Source organism: Amblyraja radiata, chromosome 8 (assembly GCF_010909765.2).
Source record: "Amblyraja radiata isolate CabotCenter1 chromosome 8, sAmbRad1.1.pri, whole genome shotgun sequence".
Lineage (NCBI taxonomy): Eukaryota > Metazoa > Chordata > Chondrichthyes > Rajiformes > Rajidae > Amblyraja > Amblyraja radiata.
Window position 1 is genome coordinate 52590731 of NC_045963.1, and position 26190 is coordinate 52616920.

General features: G+C 43.0%; 1 protein-coding gene across 1 annotated transcript in view; it reads left to right on the forward strand.

Annotated features, from left to right (window-relative positions):
- Positions 1-16679, forward strand: part of tarbp1 (TAR (HIV-1) RNA binding protein 1) — a 220731-nt gene extending 204052 nt beyond the window's left edge. Inside the window, exon 30 of the mRNA XM_033025902.1 lies at positions 15195-16679. Within this exon, the coding sequence (XP_032881793.1) occupies positions 15195-15360 (166 nt within the window). The 3' untranslated portion in view covers positions 15361-16679. The remainder of the gene's footprint in view (positions 1-15194) is intronic.
- Positions 16680-26190: the final 9511 nt, after the last annotated feature.

Here is a 26190-nt window from a genome sequence, read left to right on the forward strand (position 1 = left end):
ACATTTGTCTTTACTAATCTTTTTCTCTTAACATACCTAAAGAAGCTTTTACTATTCTCCTTTATATTTTTGGCCAGCTTACCCTCGTACTTCATCTTTTCACCTCGTATTGCCTTTTTTGTTACCTTCTGTTGTCCTTTGAAAGTTTCCCATGCCCTTTGCTATGTTATACACCTTTTATTTTAGTTTTATTCCATCCCTAACTTCCCTTGTCAGCCACGGTTGCCTCTTACTTCCCTTAGAATCTTTCTTCCTCTTTGGAATGAAATTATCCTGCATTTTCTGGATTATACCCAGAAATTCCTGCCATTGCTGTTCCACCATCATTCCTGCTAGGAATTCCTGTTTCCAGTCGACCTTGACCAGCTCCTGTCTCATGGTCCCCTTTGTTCAACTGCAACACTGACACTTCTGATTTAACCTTCTCCCTCTCAAATTGCAGATTAAAACATCATATTATGGTCACTACCTTTAACTTGAGCTGGTTCATTAAACAACACTAAATCCGGAATTGCCTTCTCTGGTAGGCTCCAATACAAGCTGCTCGAGAAACATAGAAACATAGAAAATAGGTGCAGGAGTAGGCCATTCGGCCCTTCGAGCCTGCACCGCTATTCAATATGATCATGGCTGATCATCCTACAGTATCCTGTACCTGCCTTCTCTCCATACCCCCTGATCTCTTTAGCCACAAGGGCCACTCTAAGAATCCATCCAGGAGGCACTCAACAAACTCCCTTTCTTGGGGTCCAGAACCAACTTGATTTTCCCAGTCTCCCATAACCACAGTGGGATTACCTTTGTTACATGCCAATTTTAACTCCTGCTGCAACATGCACCCTATATTCAGGCTACTGTTTGTGGGCCTGTAGATAACTCCCATTAATGTCTTCTTACTCTTTCCTCAATTCTATCCACAGTGACTCTACATTCCCTATGTCACCCCTCGCAAGGGATTGAATTTCATCCCTCACCAACAGAGCTACCCCACCTCCTCTGCCCACCTGCTTGTCCTTTCTATAGGATGTATAACCCTGACTATTCAGTTCCCAGTGCCGATCCTGCTGCAGCCATGTCTATCTAATCCCCACAATGTCATATGAACCAATCTCTAACTGAGCCTCAAGCTCATCAACTTTACTTCAACTTTGCGCATTCATATATAATACTTTTAATCCATTACTCATATTACCTTTCACATCGATTCCTGCTTCACATGGCCATACTCTCCTATCCCTTCGTGAGCTTTCTGTCCCATTAATTCTGGTGTCTTTCTTAACTTTTCCTGTACTCTCTTTCCCTTTAGCTCCATCCTTGTATTTACAATTTGTCTCCCCCCCCACTATTTAGTTTAAACCCACCCGTCTAGCAGTGGCAAACCTGCCTGCCAGAATGCTGGTCCCCCGCCTGTTAAGGTGCAACCCGTCCCTTTCGTACAATTCGCCCTTACCCCAAAACAGATCCCAGTGGTCTAAGAATCTACATCTCTGCCCCCTACACCAGCTCCTCAGTCACACTTTCAGATCCCCTATCTCCCTGTTCCTGCCTTCACCAGCACGAGGTACTGGAAGCAAACCGGAGATAACCACCCTGGAGGTCCTGCATATTCAGCCTTCTTCCGAGCGCTCTAAAGTCACGCTGCAGAATCTCTTTCCTCTTCTTCCCGACGTCATTTGTGCCGATGAGCACTACCACTTCTGGCTGCTCACCTTCACCCTTGAGGATGATCTGCAATCGGTCCGTGACGTCCTGGATCCTGGCACCAAGGAGGCAACACACCATCCTTGAATCTTGCCTGTTGCCGCAGAAACCCCTGTCTGTACCTCTCCCCTATTACCACGGCTCTGCGTGACGTCTGTCTCTTTGGCTTTGCTTCAGCCCCACGTTTTGACTCGCAGACCTGTCCGCCGCTCAGACTGGCAGTGTCTCCTGTCCCGACAGTTTCCAAGAGGGTGAACCTGCTTTCAAGAGATACATCCTCCGGGGTCTCCTGTACTCCAAGTTTCCTTCCCTTCCTCATCGTCACCCACCTTCTCTCTTTCGGTATCTTCGGTGTAACGATCTCGCTGCAGGTCCTGTCCAGGAAACTCTGAGGTCATCCAGTTGCCTCTCCAGTGCCCCAACACGGTCCTTCAGGAGCTGAACCTGGACACACTTACCACAGTTGTAGCAGCCAGAGACACCAACAGTGTCCCTGACCTACCACATCCTGCAAGCATCACACTGAACCAGTTTACCTGTCATTTTTTCACTGCATCTCACCCTTTCCAACTTTTGGCATAGTCTCCTCCCTCAAGATTCAAGATTCAAGATAGTTTATTGTCATGTGTCCCAGATAGGACAATTAAATTCTTGCTTTGCTTCAGCACAACAGAATATAGTGGGCATGAATACAGAACAGATCAGTGTGTCCATATACCATTGAATATATATATATATATATGCACACATAAATAAATAAACAGATAAGTGCATTGAGCTATTAATGTTCAGAGTTTTGTTTGAGTTGAGTTTAATAGCCTGATGGCTGTGGGGAAGAAGCTATTCATGAACATGGATGTTGCAGATTTCAGGCTCCTGTACCTTCTACCTGAAGGTAGCTGGGAGATGAGTGTGTGGCCAGGATGGTGTGGGTCCTTGATGATGCTGCCTTGATGAGGCAGCGACTGCGATAGATCCTCTCGATGGTAGGGAGGTCAGAGCCGATGATGGACTGGGCAGTGTTTACTACTTTTTGTAGTCTTTTCCACTCCTGGGCACTCAAGTTGCTGAACCAAACCACGATGCAACAGGTCAGCATGCTCTCTACTGTGCACCTGTAGAAGTTCGAGAGAGTCCTCCTTGACATATCGACTCTCCGTAATCTTCTCAGGAAGTAGAGGCGCTGATGTACTTTCTGGGGGCTTGGGAGGCACATCAGCGTTCTCCCTATCAAAGCGTGCGTAAAAAGCATTGAGCTCGTTAGGGAGTGATTCTACGCCGACATTCGAGCTACCTCCTGATTTCGCCTTGTGGGAGGTGATTGCATTCAGGCCCCCGCCACAGCTGCCAAACATCTGTCTCATCCTCCAGCTTGGAGCAGAAGTCCCTTTTGGCCTTTTTGATGGCCTTACCAAGGTCGTATCGGGACTTCTTGTAGACCTCTGTATCATCAGACATGAAAGCCCGGTGGTGTCTGGTCTTCAGAAGAGTGCGGATCTCATAGTTCATCCAAGGCTTCTGATTGGGAAACACCCGGAAGGTTTTTGTAGGAATACAGTCCTCCACACATTTCTTTATGAACCCCCCCCCCCCCCCCCCCCCCCCCCGACCAGCTCTGTACAGTCCTCACCTCTGGGGGTGCGCTCTTTAATCAGGAAGAAGCAGCACCGCGATATGGTCGGATTTACCGAAGTGAGGGCAAGGGATAGAATGATGGTGGTGTAGCAGTGGTCGAGGGTCAGGACCACTCTCTAGTTGGTGATAGCATGGTTCAGTCAGCTGATAACAGCTGAATCTGGAGGTATCCGTTTTCACACTTCTGTACTCTTGCCTGATGGGAGGGGGGAGAAGAGGGAGTCACCGGGGTGAGACTGGTCCTTGATTATGCTGGGGGCCTTGCCGAGGCAGCATGAAATGTGATGGAATCAATGGAAGGGAGGTTGGTTTGCATGATGGTGTGGGCTACGTCCAAAACTCTCTACAATTTCTTGCTGTATTGGATGGAACTGTTTCAAAACCCTGCTAGGCTACACCCAAACCTCATTTTATCTCTACACTCACCACAACCAAAGCAAGGGAATATTTCAGGAGTGAAAGAAGCGGTCCCAACTCCATCACAGTATAGTTATAACTTCAGTCTGAGGGAGACCTGCACAGTGGCAAACCCACTTGTGAAACCTGGTATGTGGCAATATTGTGGCCTGGAACAACCATAAATATTTTGAAGTTGAGGACCATTACTTGAGGTCTAGGAGGTTTGTGTATGCCTCTCCACTACTTAGAAGGAATGTATTTCTTGCTGATCATGCCTGCCACTCATCTGAGAACAATGTACTTTGCAAAGTGTACACTGCCTCTGCTACAGCTTTGTTGTTGTTCCAACCACCTCCAAATGAAAATGTAAAGCTGTCGACCAAAATGCAGGATTTTGGTACCATATACCAAAATTATTGTAAAGTGTTCCAAAATCAAAAATTGCCAGAGGGACTCAACGGGTCCAGCAGCATCTGTGGTGGGGGGGTAAAGGAATTGTCGACATTCTGTGTCTGCTTCAGGATTAAGATTGGAGAGGGAAGTGAGCCAGCATTAAAGGGAGAGGGGGAGACATGCGACAGGGACAGTTGATAATAGGAGAACCAAGGAGGGCGAGAGGTGATGGTGAGAAAGGAAGCAGGTGGGGGAGAGAAAGGGATGGAGTTGGGAGGCAGAGTGGTAATAGGTGGAAGCAGATAAGAAAAGAAAGGGGCAGCTGGCGTGAGGAGAGGTGAGGGCAAAAGTGGAGACAGGCTGGAGAAGGATAAACGGGCATGAAGGCTGCATGGACTGCAATCTGATAAATAAGGAAGGTGAAAATAGGAAACAATAAGGGAAAGGTGTAGGGCACATGAAACAAGATAGGGCACAAATCTGGCATGTATGGTGTTTGGATAGTAAGTGGATGGAAACGAGGGAGAGGGGCTGAAGACTGGTGATGGGGGTGCTGGAGGAGGGTGTTATGGGGAAAGGAGAAAAATGGGAGGAGCAGGTGGATTGGAAGGGGAACAGGAGTACGGGTTACCTGAAATTAGAAAAAATTACTGTTCGTACCATTGGGTTCTAGACTACCCAGAGAGACTATTTGATGGGTTCGAATTTTTTGTTAGAATTCAGCACCTGCTCTCTCCTGTGTCTTTACTATGATAGCCTGTCATAGCCAAGTGTTTGAGATGTTATTTGCAAACTTTGCTTAATATTGGTTCTGCCACGGTTAATATGAGTTCTTAGGGGTCTTTCCATGCATTTTCAGAGTGTTCTTTATGAAAATCTCATGTTAAATTTATGGGAATTTTGCATTCAGGATGTGTTGACGTTCTCTTGTGTTAAGTTCCTTAATGAACTCTTTGAATCACTGGTGTTCCCTGGATCCATCTTGTTGGTTGTTGGCTCAGTATTGGTAGCTGATTATCAGATTTATTGATCTGCATGGTAGGTCATTCTTAACCATGCATGCGGTGCTGGTTACTTGTATTTCCAACAACATCCCTACTTTGTGAAGTGCATGGTCATGGGCCACAAATAATCATGTTTTATGGGACCATAACCTCACCCAATATCAGTGACTCAGACACCTGGCCATAAATCTACCATGACAAGTGTGCATTATGAGATCTTATTGCTTGCAAAGGAATCTTCTGGGACCTGAACTTCAAACAGAAAAGAACAGGAAGCAAGCAATGAATTTCATTCACCTGCCTGGGGTGAATTTTGACTGATGACAGGAGCATCAATTTAGTTCTCCATTTGGCCTTGCATCACGATCCCTGCAGATTCAGCTGTGCAGTGAAATATCCACCTGTAATCACAGGGAACAATTCACATTTGGCTTAAAATAACAGGTCGAGAAAACTACTGAAGATCTGTGCTCTCTCTCTGTGTCGCAGTTTGCAGAAAGAATAATGGGATGCTGCTGTTTCTCTCATTGGATGTGTATTTTAGAGGAGTGGAAGTCATGCTTCAGCTGTACAGAACTTTGGTCAGGGTTATTAAACCAGGAAATGCAAAAGAGCAAATTGTTAGATGTGTAGACTTGTCCTGAAATCTTAAAAATTGGCCAATGACGTGTTTGCTGCAATAATTTTAATTGCCATACATGCCTGAGATTTGGGGAAGTTTCCATAAGATAAGAAAATAGCTAATATAACTCCTTTTTTTTTTCCAAAAGGGAAGAGAGAGACAAAAAGTTTTAAAAAGTTTAATTCCTGTCTGAGGTAAATGTTTGAAGCTATTATTAAGAACAATATATCAGAATCTATATACTTTTAAAACTCTGTGTGTGTGTGTGTGTGTGGGTGTACGGCATTTTGCCTTTGCAACGTATTTCCTCGAAAATCCGACGCAAAAACGGGGAGATTTTTACAATTTCAGTAGGGATTTATCTTATGAGTTCAGAAATCCACTCCTTGGTCAATTATTTCCCGAGATTTTGAATAAAATTGATCACAAAGCTCACTTTTTAAAAAATATGATCGCCGCTTGAGCTGCTGACGTCACAATGTCCACATTCCCACCAATCGAGGCCCACCTGCCTCCAGGCGCCGCTGCTGTGGACTAAATCCTGCGCACAAGTACACTCGCGCCACGCCTCCCGCAGCTGGACTCCCACGCCTGCCCGCCCGCCCACCACCCACTCCAAAATCTTGCCACCCCCCCCCCTCTCTCTCTCCCCTCCTCTCTCCCTCTCTCCCCCCTCCTCTCTCTCTCTCTCTCTCCCCCTCTCTCTTTCTCCCTCACCCCTCTCTCTCTCTCTCTCTCTCTCCCTCTCTCCCCCCTCACCCTGTCCCCCCCTCCCTGTCCCCCTCCATGCCCCCCCTGTCCCCCCCACTCCCTGCCCCCCCCTCCCTGCCCACCCCTCCCTGCCCCCCCTCCCTCTCTCCCCTCCCTCTCTCCCCTCCCTCGCTCCCCTCCCTCTAATCCCCCACCCCCTATCAAGCTCTGTCAGGTTTGATGGGGAGCGTCAATGCACAGCTATTTTCAGGTCCCTCCAGAGATACTCGATCGGGTTCAAACCCAGGCTCTGGCTGGGCCACTCAAGGACATTCACTGACTTGTCACGAAGCCAAGTCCTGTGTTGTCTTGGCTGTGTGCTTAGGGTTGTGGTCCTGTTGGAAAGTGAACCTCTTGAGGTCCAGTACGCTCTGGAGCAGGTTTTCATCAAGGATCTCTCTGTACTTTGCTCTATTCATCTTTCCCTCGATCTTGACTACTCCCAGTTCCTGCTGCTGAAAACGTCACCACAGCACGATGCTGCTACCACCATGCTTCACCGTAGGTATGGTATTGACCAGGTGATGAGCGGTGCCTGGTTTCCTACAGACGTGACGCTTGGCATTCAGGCCAAAGAGTTCAATCTTTGTTTCATCAGATCAGGGAATCTTGTTTAGGTGCCTTTTGGCAAACTACAAGCAGGCTGTCATGTGCCTTTTACTGAGGAATGACTTCCGTCTGGCCACTCTACCATAATGGCCTGATTGGTGGAGTGCTGCAAATATAGTTGTTCTTCTGGAAGTTTCTCCCATCTCCATAGAGGAACTCTGCAGCTCTGTCAGAGTGACCATTGGGTTCTTGGTCACCTCCCTGACCAAGGCCCTTTTCCCCCAATTGCTCAGTTTGGACGGGCAGCCAAAGAGTCCTGGTGGTTTCAACGTTCTTCCATTTAAGAATGACGGAAGCCACTATGCTCTTTGGGACCTGCAATGCTGCAGAAATTGTTTTATACCCTTCCCCAGATCTGTGTCTCGACACGATTCTGTTTCGGAGGTCTACGAACAATTCCTTCATCTTCATGGCTTGGTTTTTGCTCTGACATGCACTGTCAACTGTGGGACCTTACATAGACAGGTGTGTGCCTTTCCAAATCATGTCCAATCAATTTAATTTACCACTGGTAGACTCCAATCAAGTTGTAGAAACATCTCAAGGATAATCAATGGATAATCAATGCTTCTAAGCTCAATTTTGAGTGTCATAACAAAGGTTCTGAATACTTGTGTAAATGTGATATTTCAGTTATTTATTTTTAATTACTTTGCAAAAGTTTCTAAACACCTGTTTTTGCTTTTTTATAATGGGGTATTGTGTGTAGATTGATGATTTAAAAAAAAAGAATTTATTCCATTTTAGAATAAGGCTGTAACGTAACAAAATGTGGAAAAATGAAGGGTTTTGACTACTTTCTGAATGCACTGTATATTTAGAATGACGGATTACATTTGATAAGATACCATATCAGAGGTTTTAGCTCAGGGTGTATGAGGCAACATGTTGGCGTGGATGCAAGATTGGTTGTTGAGCAACAAGAGCAATTTGCCACAGAGATCAGTGCTGGGTCCTCAACCATTTTTTTACGTTTTATATACATAACTTGGATCAAGCTGTGAAATCTCTTATGTAATTATAGTTTGCCCTTTACTAGACCATTCAAAGCATGCCAATTTCTTTACAAAGGAAACCAAAAATCAGATGATAAAGTCAGCCTCCGAAACACTCTTCTGTCCAGACTGACCTCTGGACATAATGTGTGGGAAGGAACTGTGAAAGCTGATTTAAACCGAAGATAGACGCAAAAAGCTGGAGTAACTCAGCGGTTCAGGCAGCATCTCTTGAGAACAGGAATAGGTGACGTTTTGGGTCGAGACTCTTGTTCTGAAGAAGGGTCTCAAACCGAAACGTCACCTATTCCTCTTCTCCAGAGATGCTGCCTGAACTGCTGAATTACTCCAGCTTTTTGTGTATGATGTCTGGACATCATTCTCATTGCAAATCTTTCATTCATGATATCATGGTGTTGCCTCTGATATTCCATCTCCTTTTGGTGTCTCGATCTTTCTAATTTCCATCCTAAAGTCTAATTTTTATATTTCTATTTGTCTCTGTCCTTCTCTCCATTTGGCTTAAATTAATATTTTGCATTTGCCATTTCCATATCATCTGCAATTTATGATCAATATCCCCTTGAATTTTTTGCCTCATGAGATGAGAAATGGCAATCGCGGACCACTAAGCATTTTATTGTAATTGATGTTTTCTCTTTAACTACGAAGAGCAAAGTGAACTGAAACCAAACTGTAAAAGATGTTCAGGCATGACAAATCTGAAAGGCAAAATCCAGCTGTGACTTGAATGCCTCAAGTCAAGACTGATGACTTTATAAATTTGCTATTTGTTCCTAAATGTTTAAATTGTACAGTGCCCTCCATAATGTTTGAGACAAAGACCACATAGCTGTAATTTCTACATGGTGAAACCAAAATGTATAAAAATGGCCTTTAATAAAATCTGACAATGTGCACTTTAACCACATGTGATTTTTTTCTATTACAAATCTCAAATTGTGGAGTACAGAGGCAAGGGTTTCGGCCCGAAACGTCGCCTATTTCCTTCGCTCCATAGATGCTGCTGCACCCGCTGAGTTCCTCCAGCAATTTTGTGTACCTTCAAATAAATAAATGATGGGTCTTTGTCCCAAACATTATGGAGGGCACTGTAGTTAGACCTGCATTTATTGCCCTTCACTAATTGCCCTCACTCAAAATGGTTTCTGTTTCAGAAGCCACTTGTGAGTTGGTAAATTTGAGGTCACATTCAGCATAGACTGTTGAGGGCAACTTCTTGTCATAAAATGCTTTAGTGAATCAGGTGGGGAGTTGATAGCGATTGTTGACATTACCGATGCTGACTTCTTCTTCTTTCATTGCATGAAAGATCACCCGAATATCTTGTGACAAAAATGGAAGTTGTTAAAATTGCTATTGACAAGATTAGAGGTGCTTTTGTATTACATGAGTCATAGATGTATTGCTGTTGTGTTGGATTTGTCCTTGGAAGGAAATCTATTATTCATTGTATTTGTCATGTTATGTATCTCACTGAAGTTCTTTGGGAACCACTTTTCCACAATTTTAAATAACTAATTGTTGGAAAGTGACTTTTTACTGTGCTCACGCTTATCATATAATAAACATGCAATATTTTACTGAACAAATTATTTCAGGTTAAGTTTTCTAATAATGTTGATTATGTTATTCAGTTACGCTGAAGCAACATGCTCCGGTGGTAATTATGGGTCCAAAGGTCAATAACTAATTTTGTCTTGCACAGTTTTAGTTTCCCCCCTTGAACATTCTCCTTGCATTAGAAATCTCTCATCACACCCTGAAGACAATCTTATGTTTTTCACAAAGAGCAGTTTGCTTAATATCTTAGCTTAATATCTCCTACAGTAGATTTAGATTCAAGACTTAAGTAGTATACAGGCAATGTATGATATCACAAAAAGCCACCTAATCAGTGTTAGCAGTCTCACCTATGAGCTGGAATGTAGTAGGATGCTGAGGTTTAAATATGTTACCTATAATGATAGTCTCATTGCTTTTCATAGGAAGTATAAATTGCCCATATACTTTATCTTGTTTTCCTTTAAAACTGGTATTTGAAGTGGTAGCTTCTTTAAAACAATAGCAGAAAATGTGGAAACACTCAGTAGGTCAGGCAGCATTCATATCCTATCCATTCTCTCTCCTGCAAGTAAAAGTATTTAGTTTGATCTCCTCCCCAGTTTTGGGAAAGGGTCTTTGTCCAGAAACGATAACTCTATCTTCTTTCCACAGAATCTACCAAAACATCTGAGGGTTTTACAGCATTTTCTGTTTCTTACTTTAGATTTCTAGCATGATTTTGTTTTATTTTCATTGCTTAATACCAGTTTGTGGTCACATGCTTGCTGGTTCCAAGAAGGCTCAGAAACGTTATTGCCAAAATATATGTTCTTTTGAAGAATTCCAAGATCTAACAGGTTTAAAACTGCATTCGTAGAAATTTAACACAGCACTCCGAATGCCACAGAAACAAGAAAGCTCTACAAACAGTCACAAACGATGCTTGCAAGTGAATGGAATGGATCGATTCCTTCCACAAAACACGGCTGATCTGTTGCAATGACTTTGACCAACGCTTATTAGCAGAAAATAATCAATTGTTCATGTGGTTCTCAGGAACAGTGCTCAACAGAACGGTGCTAATTGCTCAGACGTCAGCAACATATTAAATCACAATTGTACTATTGTGTCTAATTCTCGAAAGATGTCAAATTCGTAGAAAATGGCTGTGGAGATTTACGAGATTATGCCAGGGATGAGAACTTTCCACCAAAGGTTTAATTGGAGAAACTGTTAAGGCTTGACAAAGATGCATAAAATGCTCAGTAGGTCAGGCATCATCTGTGGAGGGAAATGGACAAACGATGTTTCGGGTTGGGACCCTTCTGCAAATTGACGGAGCAGAAGGGAGATAGCTAGTAGAAAGAAGCGAGGTTAAAGGGTAGGGCAATAGCCGGCAAGCGATATGGTGGATAGACACAAGGCGCTGGAGGGGCAGCATCTCTGGAAAAAAAGGATTGGTGACATTTCGGGTCGGGACCCTTCTTCAGGAGGATTCAGGTATGGAGGAGTTGATTGGCAGATTAATCACATGGGGGAGAGAAGGATGGATATGCTAACCTTGGATGGAGGTGATAAGTGGAGATCAAAATAGTGCAAATGGTGCAATCTGATTAGAAAGGAAGGTTGGGAGTGAAATGTAGAACCAGAGAGAGGGATAGTGGGTAGATGGATGCAGGATCATATAATCATGTCTGTTTTAGATGGAGGGAGGCTATTCTCGATATTAGATCTTTTGGCAACACTAATAACATAAATTGTGAAGTGAAGGGTAAATGATGCATAGGGATATGAAGAGTAACTTGTTTTACACAGAGAGGAGATGATTGTGAACCAATTGCCTTAAAGGAAGGTGGAAGCAAAGTCATTCAAATTTTTTCAAAAGAAAATTAGATGGGCAATTGAGAGAATACAATTTGCAGGACAACCGAGAACAAGAACAAGAGGGGGAATGGGACTGAATCACTTGCACTGCAAGTTCCAATGTGGATTTAAACCCAGTGATTAAAATGGATCTTATAACATATGATGCATGTTATTGAACCCCTACTTTAGGCTACCAGTATGTATCAAGGCTGTAGTAAAATAACGATGGTATGTACCATTGAGACAAGAGTATAATTTTATCATCCAATTTCAGCGCACTGAATATTGATTACTTCTTGATTTTGCTGTGTTAACATCTGATATCAGTAAAACCACGTAAAGTGTTGTTTTGTCATAACATTCTTTGTTCTGGTCTCTGAACACTCATTTCTTCCTCCACCCACCCATCCCAAAATGTAATGGTGTCTGCTGGGGCTGTGCCTCACTGGTCCAGGTATCTGGCACAGACCGTTGCCCTCCAATTACCCCATCGCTGTATGGGCGGGTGTAGAGTGAACTAGCAGGGCAGTCTGCAGAGATTGCCTGTGAGGGCTGGTGTTGGGTGAGTAGGGGCCGAGCAGCAGTGCATTGGCATAGTGCTGAGATGCAGGGTGCAGGGTTGGAGGCCAGTGTGGTCATTGGGAGAGGAAGGAACACAGCAGCTCATAAATACAAGGTCGTCCATTGGAATTGTTAACCCCACGTTACTTTCTTGACTAGTTAACCATTCCTGCCACGTTAACCTTCCTTTTGCTGCCTGTTTCACAACATACATTTAAACTAAGGAACTGTCTACTATCTACTCTCTGAAATAAACTTAACAGGTTAGATAACATAAATTTGAAGAAATAACCAGTATTCTAACCAAAATATACCCTCAAACAATACCACAGTAACATTGTTGTCGTGCGAGCTTGCTATGCGCAACTTGGAAACCATGTTCATTGTATTACAATAGTTTAGTTTAGTTTAGTTTAGTTTAGTTTAGTTTAGAGATACAATGTGGCAACAGGCCCTTCAGCCCATCATGTCTGTGCCAACCAGCAATCAGCCATACACACGTTCCAGTACGACACTCCAGGGACAATTTACAGAAGCTAATTAACCTACAAATCTGCACATCTTTGGAACGTGTATATGGCAAAACAAGCACCCTGAGAAAACCCACATGGTCACAGGGAGAACATACAAACTCTGTACAGAGAGCACCACTAGTCAGGATCCAACTCGGGGCTCTGGCACTATAAGACAGCAACTCTACTTCTGTGCCGCCCCACAGTGACGATAGTTAAAAACTGCTTTGCTGGCTGCAAAGCATATTGTAACATCCTGTTGAAAGTATAATATAGATGCTTGCTCTCTTTCAAGTTTCTGTTTTTATTGCTTCAACAGATACATAGATTTAACGCAAATTTTAATTAAGTATGATAAATGTTTGTGGGAAAGTACGCTTTTTTATAAATCTATCTCTCTCAACACTTAACTGTCCTCAGCAATATTTGCTAACTCTGTTATCATTCAGCAGACTCTCGATAAACAGTGTTGCTACATGGAAAACTGGAAACCTAATCAGTGTTCACAGTGTTCATATGACCATTACATGATGTAAAATGGAAAAAATAACAAATGAATTAGGCAGGCAATAAATAAAACTGAGTTGGCAGAAAATGAATCTACATGCTTCATCTAAAAGCTTTAGATATACAAACAGCAATCATTTACAGCTTCATCACAGTTTATAAGGTTCTCAGTCACTTCCTTTAGAGACCATCATCCATTTTATCACAAAATGTGAGGAGAGACATTCTTGCTATTTAGGTAGTGTAGGTTTTAGGTAACAAGGTTAATTCCCGGGATGGCGGTACTGTCATATGCTGAGAGAATGGAGCGGCTGGGCTTTTATACTCTGGAATTTAGAAGGATGAGAGGGGATGTTATTGAAACATATAAGATTATTAAGGGTTTGGACACACTAGAGGCAGGAAACATTTTTCCTTCACTCCATAGATGCTGCCTCACCCGCTGAGTTTCTCCAGCACTTTTGTCTACCTTCGATTTTCCAGCATCTGCAGCTTCTTAAATATATTCCCGATGTTGGGGGAGTCCAGAACCAGGGGCCACAGTTTAAGAATAAGGGGTAAGCCATTTAGAACGGAGATGAGGAAACACTTTTTCAGAGAGTTGTGAGTCTGCATCAGAGGGCGGTGGAGGCCGGTTCTCTGGATACTTTCATGAGAGAGCTAGATAGGGCTCTTAAAGATAGCGAAGTCAGGGGATATGGGGAGAAGGCAGGAACGGGGTACTGATTATGGATGATCAGCCATGATTACATTGAATGGTGGTGCTGGCTCGAAGGGCCGAATGGCCTATGCCTGCACCTATTTCTATTCTATTGTCTATTGTCTAAAATTGCTGTCGATATTCTGGTTAGTGGCAAAGGGATGGAGACTAAACCAAAATTTGCAACTGTGGCTAGATCACAAGTAGGGGTCATCATCACTCATCAATTCACTCCTTATACCCCTCTATTCTTAAAAACCCGACTGTTTGACCTTTTGTCACCATTTGTGACTCTGTTTTGTTACATAATACTACTATGAAGCACTTTCAGATATCTGCATTATTAAAACAACAATATAAATCTAGTGATAGAAACATAAGATGGTGTGGTGATCCTGAGCGATGTGTCATTCTGCAGATTATTCTTGGATGTAAGAATGAATAGGATTGATTCATGGAATGTGGCAGGGCCCATTGCTAATTGGCCTTGAACTTACTGACTTGCTGGGGCATTTCAGAAGGCATTTAAGAGTGTGTTTATTGCATATTACTCACCTAGAGATTTCTAGATGAGATTTTAAAATACAGTTTTAATGATTGCAATTCTACTTTTATCTATTTTTACCTTAGTAGCATATGTACTCCAATCACTCTTTAGTGTGCATGCTGCTGAAAAATATTAATGGAAAATTGTGCTCATTCCTTCCTGGTTTGCTGTGAATTAAGATTATTTTGGTGATTGGCTGTTCAGTCAGTCTGATGACGAAGCTGTTGCAGGGCCCCAAGGATGTGCCTGAATTGATGCCTGGCAGCAGCAGGCACCAGGAAAATTATTGATTACTGTCAGTTAAATTATAAAACTCAATTGAACATTGTCACATTTCTTTAAGGAGTTGTGTTTATTGGATTGTTTGCATATATCTCTTTATGCTGACCTAAATGTTAGAACATTTTCTTTACTGTGTTTTTTTTTAGTAATTGTTATTTTTTCAGGCTATATAACTAGAGTCAAGGATTAATGTGAAGTGGACAGGGTCGCTTTTATTTTTAGCCCTTGATCTCTGATAACTATATATGTTAAATGTGATAGGAAATATTTTTTTGGTGGCATCAGCAACATCTTAGCCCAAATAAGATAACATTACAATATTTTAATTTTGTGTCTCTGGAATAAAATTGAAGAATTTCTTGCTTTAAAATGCATAAAATTATTGATATTTTAAATGTATATCAGACATTTTTAATTGTTATGGTTTAGAAGTGGATATCCTCATCTACTCTTGAAATAATGTAGCCTCTTGTGTTGTTATTACTATTCTGAAATGTCGATTAAGATTTATTTTCTCAATGTTGCATTTAATTTGATTTTTCTAGGAATGAACGGGAGGGAATTCCAGCCAATTTGATCCAGCACTTGGATGTGTGTGTGGAAATCCCACAGTGTGGTATCATCCGATCACTCAATGTCCATGTGAGTGGAGCTTTGCTTGTGTGGGAATACACACGACAGCAGATGATGAAGCAGAGTGTGAGACCATGAATTGGGATTGCGCAGATGTGAAAATTAAGACATCATCTCCTGTTAATACACGTTTTGCCACTTGCAAATCAATAACTGTGTTGCTACAGAGGAAGTCTGCAATTCCCTGGATGATGTGGTGAAAATGGAGTGTCACTGAAGATTGTCAGAAGACAATGATGTCATTATGCTTTTGTCCACGTTTGACATAGATGGATATCTTGCATCTTTTTGACATTTGTGTATGAATAAGAATATATCTTTTTTGTTAACACACAGAACATTTTCTTTTGTATAAAAGATTGGGAAGAGAAGAGAGAACTGTTCAGCCCCTGATCGGATCTCTATCTCCTCTCCGATTACTCTGTTACACCATCCCTTCCTATAAAAATAAAATCCATCAATTTCACCTTTGAATTTTCAGTTGATTTCTAATGTGAGCTGCATCTTGGAGGAGAGTATTCCAGGTTCCCTCTGCATATTGTGTAAGGAAGTGCTCCCTAATGTCAGTGCCCTGGCTGTAACTTAAAGTTTATGACTTCTTGTTTTGGCTTCCCCCACTAGACAAAATGCTTTGTGTTGAGTCACAATAAGTTATAAACAAACATCTCTCCAATATTTTAGTCACATTATCTTCTTTGGAGACGGCTTCACCTTCAGGATCAAAATACAAGCTACTGGAGGGACATAGTGGGCCAGGCAGCATTCGTGGAGGGAAATGGACAGTTCACATTTCGAATTTGAGACCCTGCATCAGGACTGAAAGAGAAGAGGGGAGATGAGATGAGGTGGCTTCAGAGCTGGCAAGCAATAGATGGATTCATGTAAACAGGGGTTGATTGGCAGATAGATTCAGGTGGGAGAGGGGAGGGTGGAGACGGTGACAGAGGCTGGGAAGTGATGTGGAGAATATGGATGCAGATTATGTATTCCAATAAAGGAAGGGTGGAACCAAATAAGAGAGGTGGTGGGCAAATGGGAACAGTGGGGCATAGGGATAGGGAACCTAGCGGGAAGATTATGTGGACCCAATTCTCCTGCTCAACTCTTTATACTTGCTTTCCCCCCTCTACACTTCAGTCTAGATGAAGGGTCTCAACCCGAAACATGTTTATTTCATCCACAAATGCTGCCTGACCTGGTGAGTTCATCCAGCAGTTTTTTACTCCAATCCCAGTATCTTCAGCTGCTCGTTTCAACATCAGCATCCATTTTATAAATAAAATCAGTGCATGTGTTTGTAACAAATTGGTAACTGTTCATATAAATGTTGGGACAAACCTGTAGTTCTCCAGATTCAATCTTTTACTTTTTTCTAATAAAGACCAGTAAGAGCACCATTGTTCAGTCAGATTAATAATGTTTTTCCTAGTTAAATTCCACTACAGAAGCAAAAGGGTTTCTAGAATTGTATTTTCAATAGTGGTCCACTGGGCTGACTTCTGTGCTGTCCATCTCTATGACTAAATAGATTTAAAATTGACGTTTTTAATATTTATTTCACAGGATGAGTGCATTATTAGCAATAGGAGCATTTACACATAAAAGCCCTTGAGAAATTGGCAGTGAATTCCTACAGTTCATCTGAAGAATTTACTCTCCCAATGCTATTGAAAAGAGTACCAGTATTGCTGTGTTCATTTGCAATGTACTATCAGAGTCATCTAGAAAGATAACTGCAAGATATTTTGCAGATGCTGCACCCTGAAGCCACACAGGGCTCTGAAATATTTCCCGCCATTTCACTTCCAATGGATTCTTTTGAAACATAGTTATTTTACAAATAGATTTAAAAAGTGGCCATTTGGTTCTTCACAGCTCTCATACACCTGGTGGCTTGAATTTTGTCTTCAAACCGTGACTTCAACAGAATCGAAACCAAGGGATAAACAAAGACACAGAGTGCTGAAGCATCTTGGTGGGTCAGGCAGCATCACTGGAGAACATGGATAGGTGATGTTTTTAGTCAGGACCAAGGGATGTTGACTACAGCCCTTTATGATTACCAGGCTTCACAAATTGTCATTTCATGAGATGAGGTTGAATAATGTAAAGCCGTTTCACTTTCAGGGACAGAGTTGAAACTAGCGTATATTAATGGTATGACAATGAGGTAACTTTAATAAATCATAATACAATTAGAAACCAATTATAGAAATACATACAAAATGCCTAACTGTACAATTTAGTCTCTTATCCACAAGAATACTGCCAAAGTCTCAGATAAACTGTTGCTACCAATTACAACCCCGTCAAACAGCAGCACTGCACCACACACAAGCTATCAAAATCACACAAGCTATCAAACTCCCCCCCCCCCCCCCCCCCCCCCCGAAGAACCAGTAAATTTATACTTGGCAGCATTATTTGCGAGAGAAATAGTGATTGGTCACATCCAACTGGTGTCTGGAAGACAGTTGAGCAGAACATTTATGTGGACCTGACCAAGTGCATAAAAGTTCTTGCTGGCGCAGTGGGCAGCCACAGGTTAGAAATCCTGCCCGACTATTATTCACTGCTGAACAAGTAAATCTTAACTGCAGAAGTATAACGGTCCTTGGTTTCTCTGGATTGAGCAGATGTGAAGATATAGTGAAATTAAAATATTGCCTTCACTTTGAGTGAAGTTTTGAAGATGAGGATCTTCATGGAGATCTTAACATTTTCACAAATATAGTACAATTATTCCAGATAGTTAGTATTTTGGACACAGAATCTCAGGGTAGCATTTAAAATATGAAAGGAAAGTTTTATTTTCCTCAATGTGATTACAGAATTGATTAGCATATTGGCTATCAAGCCCTCAGAAAGTACATTTCTCCATGTAGATGTGGATATCATGTAAAAACAGGCCCAGATTTGACTCGTGATTGAATAAGCTGAAACATGTTTGTGGTTCAGCACCGCAGTACAAAGTTGGCTCTCTTTGGAGATTGGAAAAAGGAATGAAGAAAAGGAATGATTTATCTTTTAGAAAATGTGTTAAATCATTCATCGGATAATCTAAGTTGAGTGGTATTTCTCAGTGTTTTTACACAGAATTCTGACAGGACTTGACAGGCTGGATGTAGGGAGAATGTCTTCCCTTGGCTGTGGGATCTAGAATCAGGGGTCACAATATTAGGATATGTGGCAAGACAGTCAGGACGGAGGGGACTGTATGTTGAATATTAAAAATGGTAGCATATATGTAGTTGAGCTTATAGGACTTGATATTACAATCCCTACTATAATTGGCACCTTCTTAATATCTTGAGTGGGGGTCGGGGTAAAGACTTCATTGGGGTCATCAGGTGGGCACCCTCCTTCCTTGGTGTTTCGTTGATAGGCCCACGACACGTCCAGAGGGCTCAACAGTAACACCTGGCATCCCAGGTGCGCTCCCCTCCGTTTTACCCCTCTTGCTGGTCATTTTGCAGCCCAGTTGGAGTCCTTCCTCTTCAGCCACAGCCAGTTGTTGCTTTGCTCGGCAGCCTCTAACAGCGACCTGACGGCTTGCAGGATGGCCTGTCCTCGAACTCCCATTCCCTTCAGGAGTCTGGTTGTTGACATGGCTACAAACCCTCTACAACCAACCTCTACAGGGAGCACCTGGGTACGCCAGCCGCGTTACTCTGCCTCGGCTGCTAAGTCTGAATACTTCAGACATTTGTATTCATGCGCTTCACCAACTGCAGCCTCCCAAGGCACAGTTAACTCCACGATGTACAGGGACTTCTGTGAGGTTGACCACGAGATCAGGTCCGGCCTGAGATTAGTTGTGATCATCTCTGGTGGAAAGTTGAGCTTCTGGTCTAGATCAGCCTGCATTTTCCAGTCCCAGGCAGTGTCCAGGAGGGTCAAGTTCAAGTTCAAGTGAGTTTATTGTCATGTGTCCCTGATAGGACAAGAAATTCTTGCTTTGCTTCAGCACAACAGAATATAGTAGGCATTGACTACAAAACAGATCATTGTGTCCATATCTATATTACTAAAAGTCTGTTCTTGACCGGTTTTGGCCATCTGTGCTGCGATTTCCGAGAGAACGCCGCCACCTACGGCCGTCATTTTTGGCCACCTTGCTCAGAGCCCCCCTTCGCCATATGTGTGACGAGGAATTTTCCCGTCGATTAAAAATGACAGAGATATTAATGTTTTTACAAAATTCCCCATTCTCTCTGCTGCCCCCGCTGGTGGCAGGGGGGAGGGACTATAAAACCAGGAAGTGGTGTGCCACACAGCCTCTTCAAGATGGAGGAAGGCAGAGGGTCACGTTTCTCTGAGCTGTGTATAACACTGAGCACATGTCTACTCAAATGTAAGTGCCCTTAGTGGTTCTAAAATGCTTGCAGAATGTGTCTATTGGTTCTAAAGCTTGCAAAAAAAGTGTCTATTGGTTCTAAAGCTTGCAAAAAAATGTCTTGGTTCTAAAGCCTGCAAAAAAAAAAGACTATTGGTTCTAAAGCTTGCAAAAAATGTCTATTGATTCTAAAGCTTGCAAAAAAAATGTCTATTGGTTCTAAAGCTTGCCAAAAATGTCTATTGGTTCTAAAGCTTGCAAAAAAATGTCTATTGGTTCTAAAGCTTGCAAAAAATGTCTATTGATTCTAAAGCTAGCAAAAAGTGTCTCTATTGGTTCTTAAGCTTGCAAAAAGTGTCTCTATTGGTTCTAAAACTTGCAAAAAATGTGTCTATTGGTTCTAAAGCTTGCATAATGTGTCTACTGGTTCTAAAGCTGGCACAATATGTCTCTATTGGTTCTAAAGCTTGCAAAAAAAAGTCTATTGGTTCTAAAGCTTGCAAAAAAAATGTCTATTGGTTCTAAAGCTTGCAAAAAAATGTCTATTGGTTCTAAAGCTTGCAAAAAAAATGTCTATTGGTTCTAAAGCTTGCAAAAAAAGTCCATTGGTTCTAAAGCTTGCAAAAAGTGTCTCTATTGGTTCTAAAGCTTGCAAAAAGTGTCTCTATTGGTTCTCAAGCTTGCAAAAAGTGTCTCTATTGGTTCTCAAGCTTGTAAAAAATGTCTCTATTGGTTCTAAGCTTGCAAAAATATGTCTATTGGTTCTAAAGCTTGCAAAAATATGACGTTGAAAGGCACTACTTACTGCAAATGGAGGCTTGGGTGTGGCTTGAAGTTGAAAGACACCACTTACTGCAAATGGTGGCATGAAGTTGAAAGGTACTACTTACTGCAAATGGTGTCTTGGTTGCTTTGGCTTGCACTACTTCCTGCAAATGGTGACTTGGGAGCTTTGACTTGAAGTTGAAAGCACTACTTACTGCAAATGGTGGCTTGGGAGCGTTGGTTTGAAGTTGAAAGGCACTATTACTTCAAATTGTGGCTTGGTTGCTTTGGCTTGAAGTTGAAAGGCACTATTACTGCAAATGGTGCCTTGGGTGTGGCTTGAAGTTGAAAGACACCACTTACTGCAAATGGTGGCATGAAGTTGAAAGGCACTACTTACTGCAAATGGTGGCATGAAGTTGAAAGGCACTACTTACTGCAAATGGAGGCTTGGGTGTGGCTTGAAGTTGAAAGACACCACTTACTGCAAATGGTGGCATGAAGTTGAAAGGCACTACTTACTGTAAATGGTGGCTTGGTTGCTTTGGCTTGAAGTTGAAAGGCACTACTTCCTGCAAATGGTGGTTTGGGAGCTTTGACTTGAAGTTGAAAGCACTACTTACTGCAAATGGTGGCTTGGGAGCTTTGGCTTGAAGTTGAAAGGCACTACTTACTGCAGAAGGTGGCTTGGGTGCAATGGATTGATGTTAAAATGCATTACTTACTGCAAGTGGTGGCTTGGGAGCTTTGGTTTGAAGTTGAAAGACACTACTTACTGCAAATGGTGGCTTGGGTGCTTTGGCTTGAAGTTGAAAGGCACTACTTACTGCAAATGGTGGCATGAGGTTGACAGGCACTACTTACTGCAAATGGTGACTTGCGAGCTTTGGCTTGAAGTTGAAAGGCACTATTACTGCAAATGGTGGCTTGGCTGCTTTGGCTTGAGTTGAAAGGCACTACTTACTGCAAATGGTAGCTTGGGAGCTTTGACGAAGTTGAAAGGCACCTCTTACTGCTAATGATGACTTGGGTGTGGCTTGAAGTTGAAAGGCACTACTTACTGCAGATGGTGGCTTGGGTGCAATGTCTTGAAGTTAAAATGCATTACTTACTGCAAATGGGGGCGTGGGTGCATTGGCTTGAAGTTGAAAGGCACTACTTACTGCAAATTGTGGCTTGAAGTTGAAAGGCACTACTTACTGCAAATGGTGGCTTGGGTGCTCTGGCTTTAAGTTGAAAGGCACTGCAAATGGTGGCATGAAGTTGAAAGGCACTACTTACTGCAAGTGGTGGCTTGGGAGCTTTGGTTTGAAGTTGAAAGCCACTACTTACTGCAAATGGTGGCTTGGGAGCTTTGGCTTGAAGTTGAAAGGCACTACTTACTGCAAATGGTGGCTTGGTTGCTTTGGCTTTAAGTTGAAAGGCACTATTTACTGCAAATGGTGGCATGAGGTTGACAGGCACTACTTACTGCAAATGGTGGCTTGGGAGCTTTGGCTTGAAGTTGAAAGGCACCTCTTACTGCTAATGATGGATTGGGTGTGGCTTGAAGTTGAAAGGCACTACTTACTGCAAATGGTGGCTTGGGTGTGGCTTGAAGTTGAAAGGCACTACTTACTGCAGATGGTGGCTTGGGTGCAATGGCTTGAAGCTAAAATGTGGGTGTGGCTCAGTCTCTGCAAGATGGAGGAGGGAGAGGTCACGACTCGCTGTCTTTAGTGGCTTTGCACCCTACTTCAAATGGTATGAAACTGCACTTGAATTTGGTGGCCTTGCACCCTGCTAGAAGTGGTAAGAAACTGCACTTGAATTTGGTGGCCTTATACCCTGCTTGAAATAGAATTTCAAGGATTAGCCGTGAGTCAACTACCAGCCCACCAGCCGTGAGTGAGTGAGTTGCCAGCACAACAGGCTTGATTGACTGAGACGCCAGCCCAAGAATCCATTTGGCGCACAATTTGCATACTAGCCCTCTGGAAACCAGTCCCTTCAGCCCACAACACCCATACTAGCGCTCCAGAAAGCCCCCCCCCCCCCTCCCCCAACTGGCCACCAATATTAGAATTGGTGGAGAGGTGGAATATTGCGTTGGATGACCAGCCCTCCTGTGTGATGCTGGGACCCAACGGGTCCCACTTAGTCTAGTACCATTATATAAATATATACACACATGAATAAATAAACTGATAAAGTGCAAATAACAGATAATGGGCTATTAATGTTCAGAGTTTTGTCCGAGCCAAGTTTAATAGCCTGATGGCTGTGGGGAAGTAGCTATTCCTGAACCTTGTCGTTGCAGTCTTCAGGCTCCTGTACCCTCTACCTGAAGGTAGCAGGGAGATGAGTGTGTGGCCAGGATAGTGTGTGTCCTTGATGATACTGCCAGCCTTTTTGAGGCAGTGACCTTTCTTGCAAATGGCTTCTCTGGAAGTTGTCCTGCGTTTACAAAAGGGGTGGTGTTCGAGAAACCAGGCGTTGGGGGAGGGTTCTCCTTCCTAACAAGATAATCGCCAGTTGTTGCCGCACCTGATTGTGCCCCCAGGTGTAGCGGCCTTGTGAAAGACAGGTTTTGCAGCCAGTGAGGGTGTGCCTTAATGTTGCTGGGGTTTGGCAGAGAGAACATGATGGAACCTCTCCAAGCCACTGGTTTAGGTTCTTGGGTGTGGGAAGAACACCGTAGGTGGCTCTGATGATGAAGCTAAGATGGCTTTGTTCCATTTCCCACGGGTCCTTACAGGTAAGCTTACGATGCTCCAGGTTTTCCCAAGTAGTCCACTGGCCCTGTTTGGACTGTGAGACTGCCTTTGTGCATCTCTCCGCCTCCTCTTGTTGACGGACATCAGCAACTACCAGCTTTCTTCCCTGGATGGATGTTGCCTTGTGCCTTGTGGGTCGACTTGTCCCGAGTCCAATCCCACCTCTTCCCTGCTGCACCTGTCCTACAATGTCTCCATGCCTGAGAGCAGATTTTGCTCGCTGTACGGCCTCCGATGGGGTCCACTTCCTCCTAGTTGCCAGTCTGGGAGCAGCCTCTCGTACCGCATCATCTTGAGACTCGGTCAGGGTCATGTCCAGCCTCACCTTGGTGCATTTGTATTCTTCTGTGAGGCTAGAGACAGGCAGTTCCAGAGTGCTGTGTCTATACAAGCCGATATTGCTGAGGCAACGCGGGAGTCCAAGCCGCTTCTTGATGTATGAACTCTCCAGCTTCTCGACTTTGGTGATGGGGACCTCGTAGACCATCAGAGGCCACATCAGACGGGGGGGCAATCCAAACTGCAGGCACCACAGTTTCAGCTTACCAGGAAGCTAGGTCTTGTCTATGCTAGCAAGGCCTTTGATGGTTTTTTCCCTCAGTTGGTCACACTGGTCTGAGTCTTTGAGGCTTGCATTGTACCACCGTCCTAAACTCTTGACTGGCAGCTCTGACACCATTGGAATGGGTGTTTCATCAATGTGGAATCGCTTGTCTACGATTTTTCCTCTGATGATGGATATGCTCCTGGATTTGCTGGGTTTCAACTTCATCCGGGCATATGTTGTGTTTGCATGAAGCTTTTCCAGCAGGCGCTTGGTACATGCGATGTGTGAGGTCAGGGTGGTCATGTCATCCATGTAGACACGAATGGGAGGTAGCCACTGCCCAGACTGCAGCCGCTCTCCTACAACCCACTTGGAAGCTCGGATGATCACTTCCATCGCCATGGTGAAGGCTAGTGGGGAGATGGTGCAACCTGCAATTATTCCCACTTCCAGTGATTGCCATGATGTTGTGTATTCTGTTGTTGTAATACAGAATTGCAAATCTTGGAAGTAGTTTATGGCCAGGTTTGTAATGGTCTTTGACACATGGAAGAACTCGAAGGCTGTCCAGAAGAGAGAATGGGGAACAGATCCAAAAGCATTGGCTAGGTCCAGGAATAAGACGTGCAGATCTCTTCCTTCCCTTTTTGCAGACTGGATTTGATGCCATATCATGCTTGTGTGTTTTAAGCATCCAGAGAAGCCTAGTATACCAGCTTTCTGTCAATCAGGTTGTTCTGTTTCAGGTAGGTTATCATCCTTTGAGCAACAATGCTAAAGAAGATCAATATTCAAGAGATTGATTTGCCGGAATTGGTCGATGTTTGAGGCATCTTTTTCCTTGGGGATCACCACTCCCCCTGCTCTTCGCCATGTTTTTGGGATGGTTTGCTTTCTCTATGCTTTCTTCATTTGCCTCTATAGGAACTGTAGAACATTTGGAGCATATTTGTACAGCCGGTATGGAACTCCGTTTGGTCCTGGAGCTGAAGCTGCCCTTGCCTTCCTTACGGCTTTCTTGACTTCACTCCACCTTGGGAGGCTGTCGTCCAACTGGTGTTCTGGTTGAGGAATGGGTGGCATGTCTGGAGCTATTCCCCTCTACTCAAATCTTAGTTGTCTATGTACATTGATTTCCGGTAGTCCTCCAATTCCCTCTTTGACACCTTAAGTGACCCACTCTGTTCATTTGTGAAGAGTCCTTTCACAAATCTGAAGGGATCCTTGTAGAAGGATGTTCTTGCCCTCTCCTTCTTCTTGCTTTGAGTTCTGAGGGTTTCTGCTCTCCGCAGTCTTCCCAGGCGTTCCTTTAGATCTGCTTGCAGGAGATTGATGCCCACTCTTTCCTCCAGTGAGGATTTCCTCCACCGTTTCCACAGGTCCCATCTCTCTTTGATTAGGCGCTCGATTTCTCGCTGCCTTCTGAGCTTGGGAGGGGTTGTTGTTTCCTTCTTTTTGGTTCCAAACCTTTCTACCCTGTAGAAGTAGATCAGATCACTAATTTTATCCAGTTTCTTCTGGAGAAAATACATCAGTGGGTGTAGGGCAGACAGTGGTAAAATTATATTAAAACAAAGTCATGATTATACTGAGCGGCAGAGGGGGCTCAAGGGGTCAAATGGTGTACCCTTGCTCCTGCTTATCTGTTTTTATTCTAAATTGTCTCCCAGGAGTTCCACATTTGAATTGTAGCAAACAAAATCCTTTTTTGTTTAACTTACAACTTGGGGTACCCTTTTATCCATTTTTTTTTAACCAGTATATCTCATATTTTTCAGGAGTTGTATGATCATCCGTCGAATGATAAAACATTTTAAAACAGCATCTCCCCAAAAGTATGGTTGTGTAAAGATCCCACATATTTATATTTACCAAAACCTCAAGATTGCTTTAGGTGTTATAATTGAGCTCCTTTGTTCATAGCAATGTTTTTATTGAAGAATATAATTGAAATATTATTAAAACATAAGTTTTTGACCAAATAGATGCTAAGAATGTTTATAGCTCCTTATGAAGAATCTACATTATCTTAGACGCAGTTTCAGACTAAGGGGTCTTCTGGCTGAAACTAAGATGAGGAGGAGGAAATATTAATCTCCAAGGGTGATTAATATTTGGAATTCTCTACCCCAGAGAGTTCTGAAGGCTGAATAATTCAATGTAAGCCAGATTAATATAAATTTTATATAAGTAAGGGACAAAGCAGGAACGGGATACTGATTTTGGATGATCAGCCATGATCATATTGAATGGTGCTGGCTCAAAGGGCCGAATGACCTACTCCTGCACCAATTTTCTGTGTTTCTATTAGAAAATACAGCCTATTTGAGTTATGGGTGAACCAAGGGTCTTCGAGATTAGGCAGTAAAGTGTAGTTGGCACAGGAACAGGTAGGCCTTGATCTAATTGAATGGCAATGCATGAGTCAAGGAACTTATGCTGCATTCCTCCTACAGTACTTCTCATATGATCAAACAATATCAGGACCATCTATGGAGTTATTA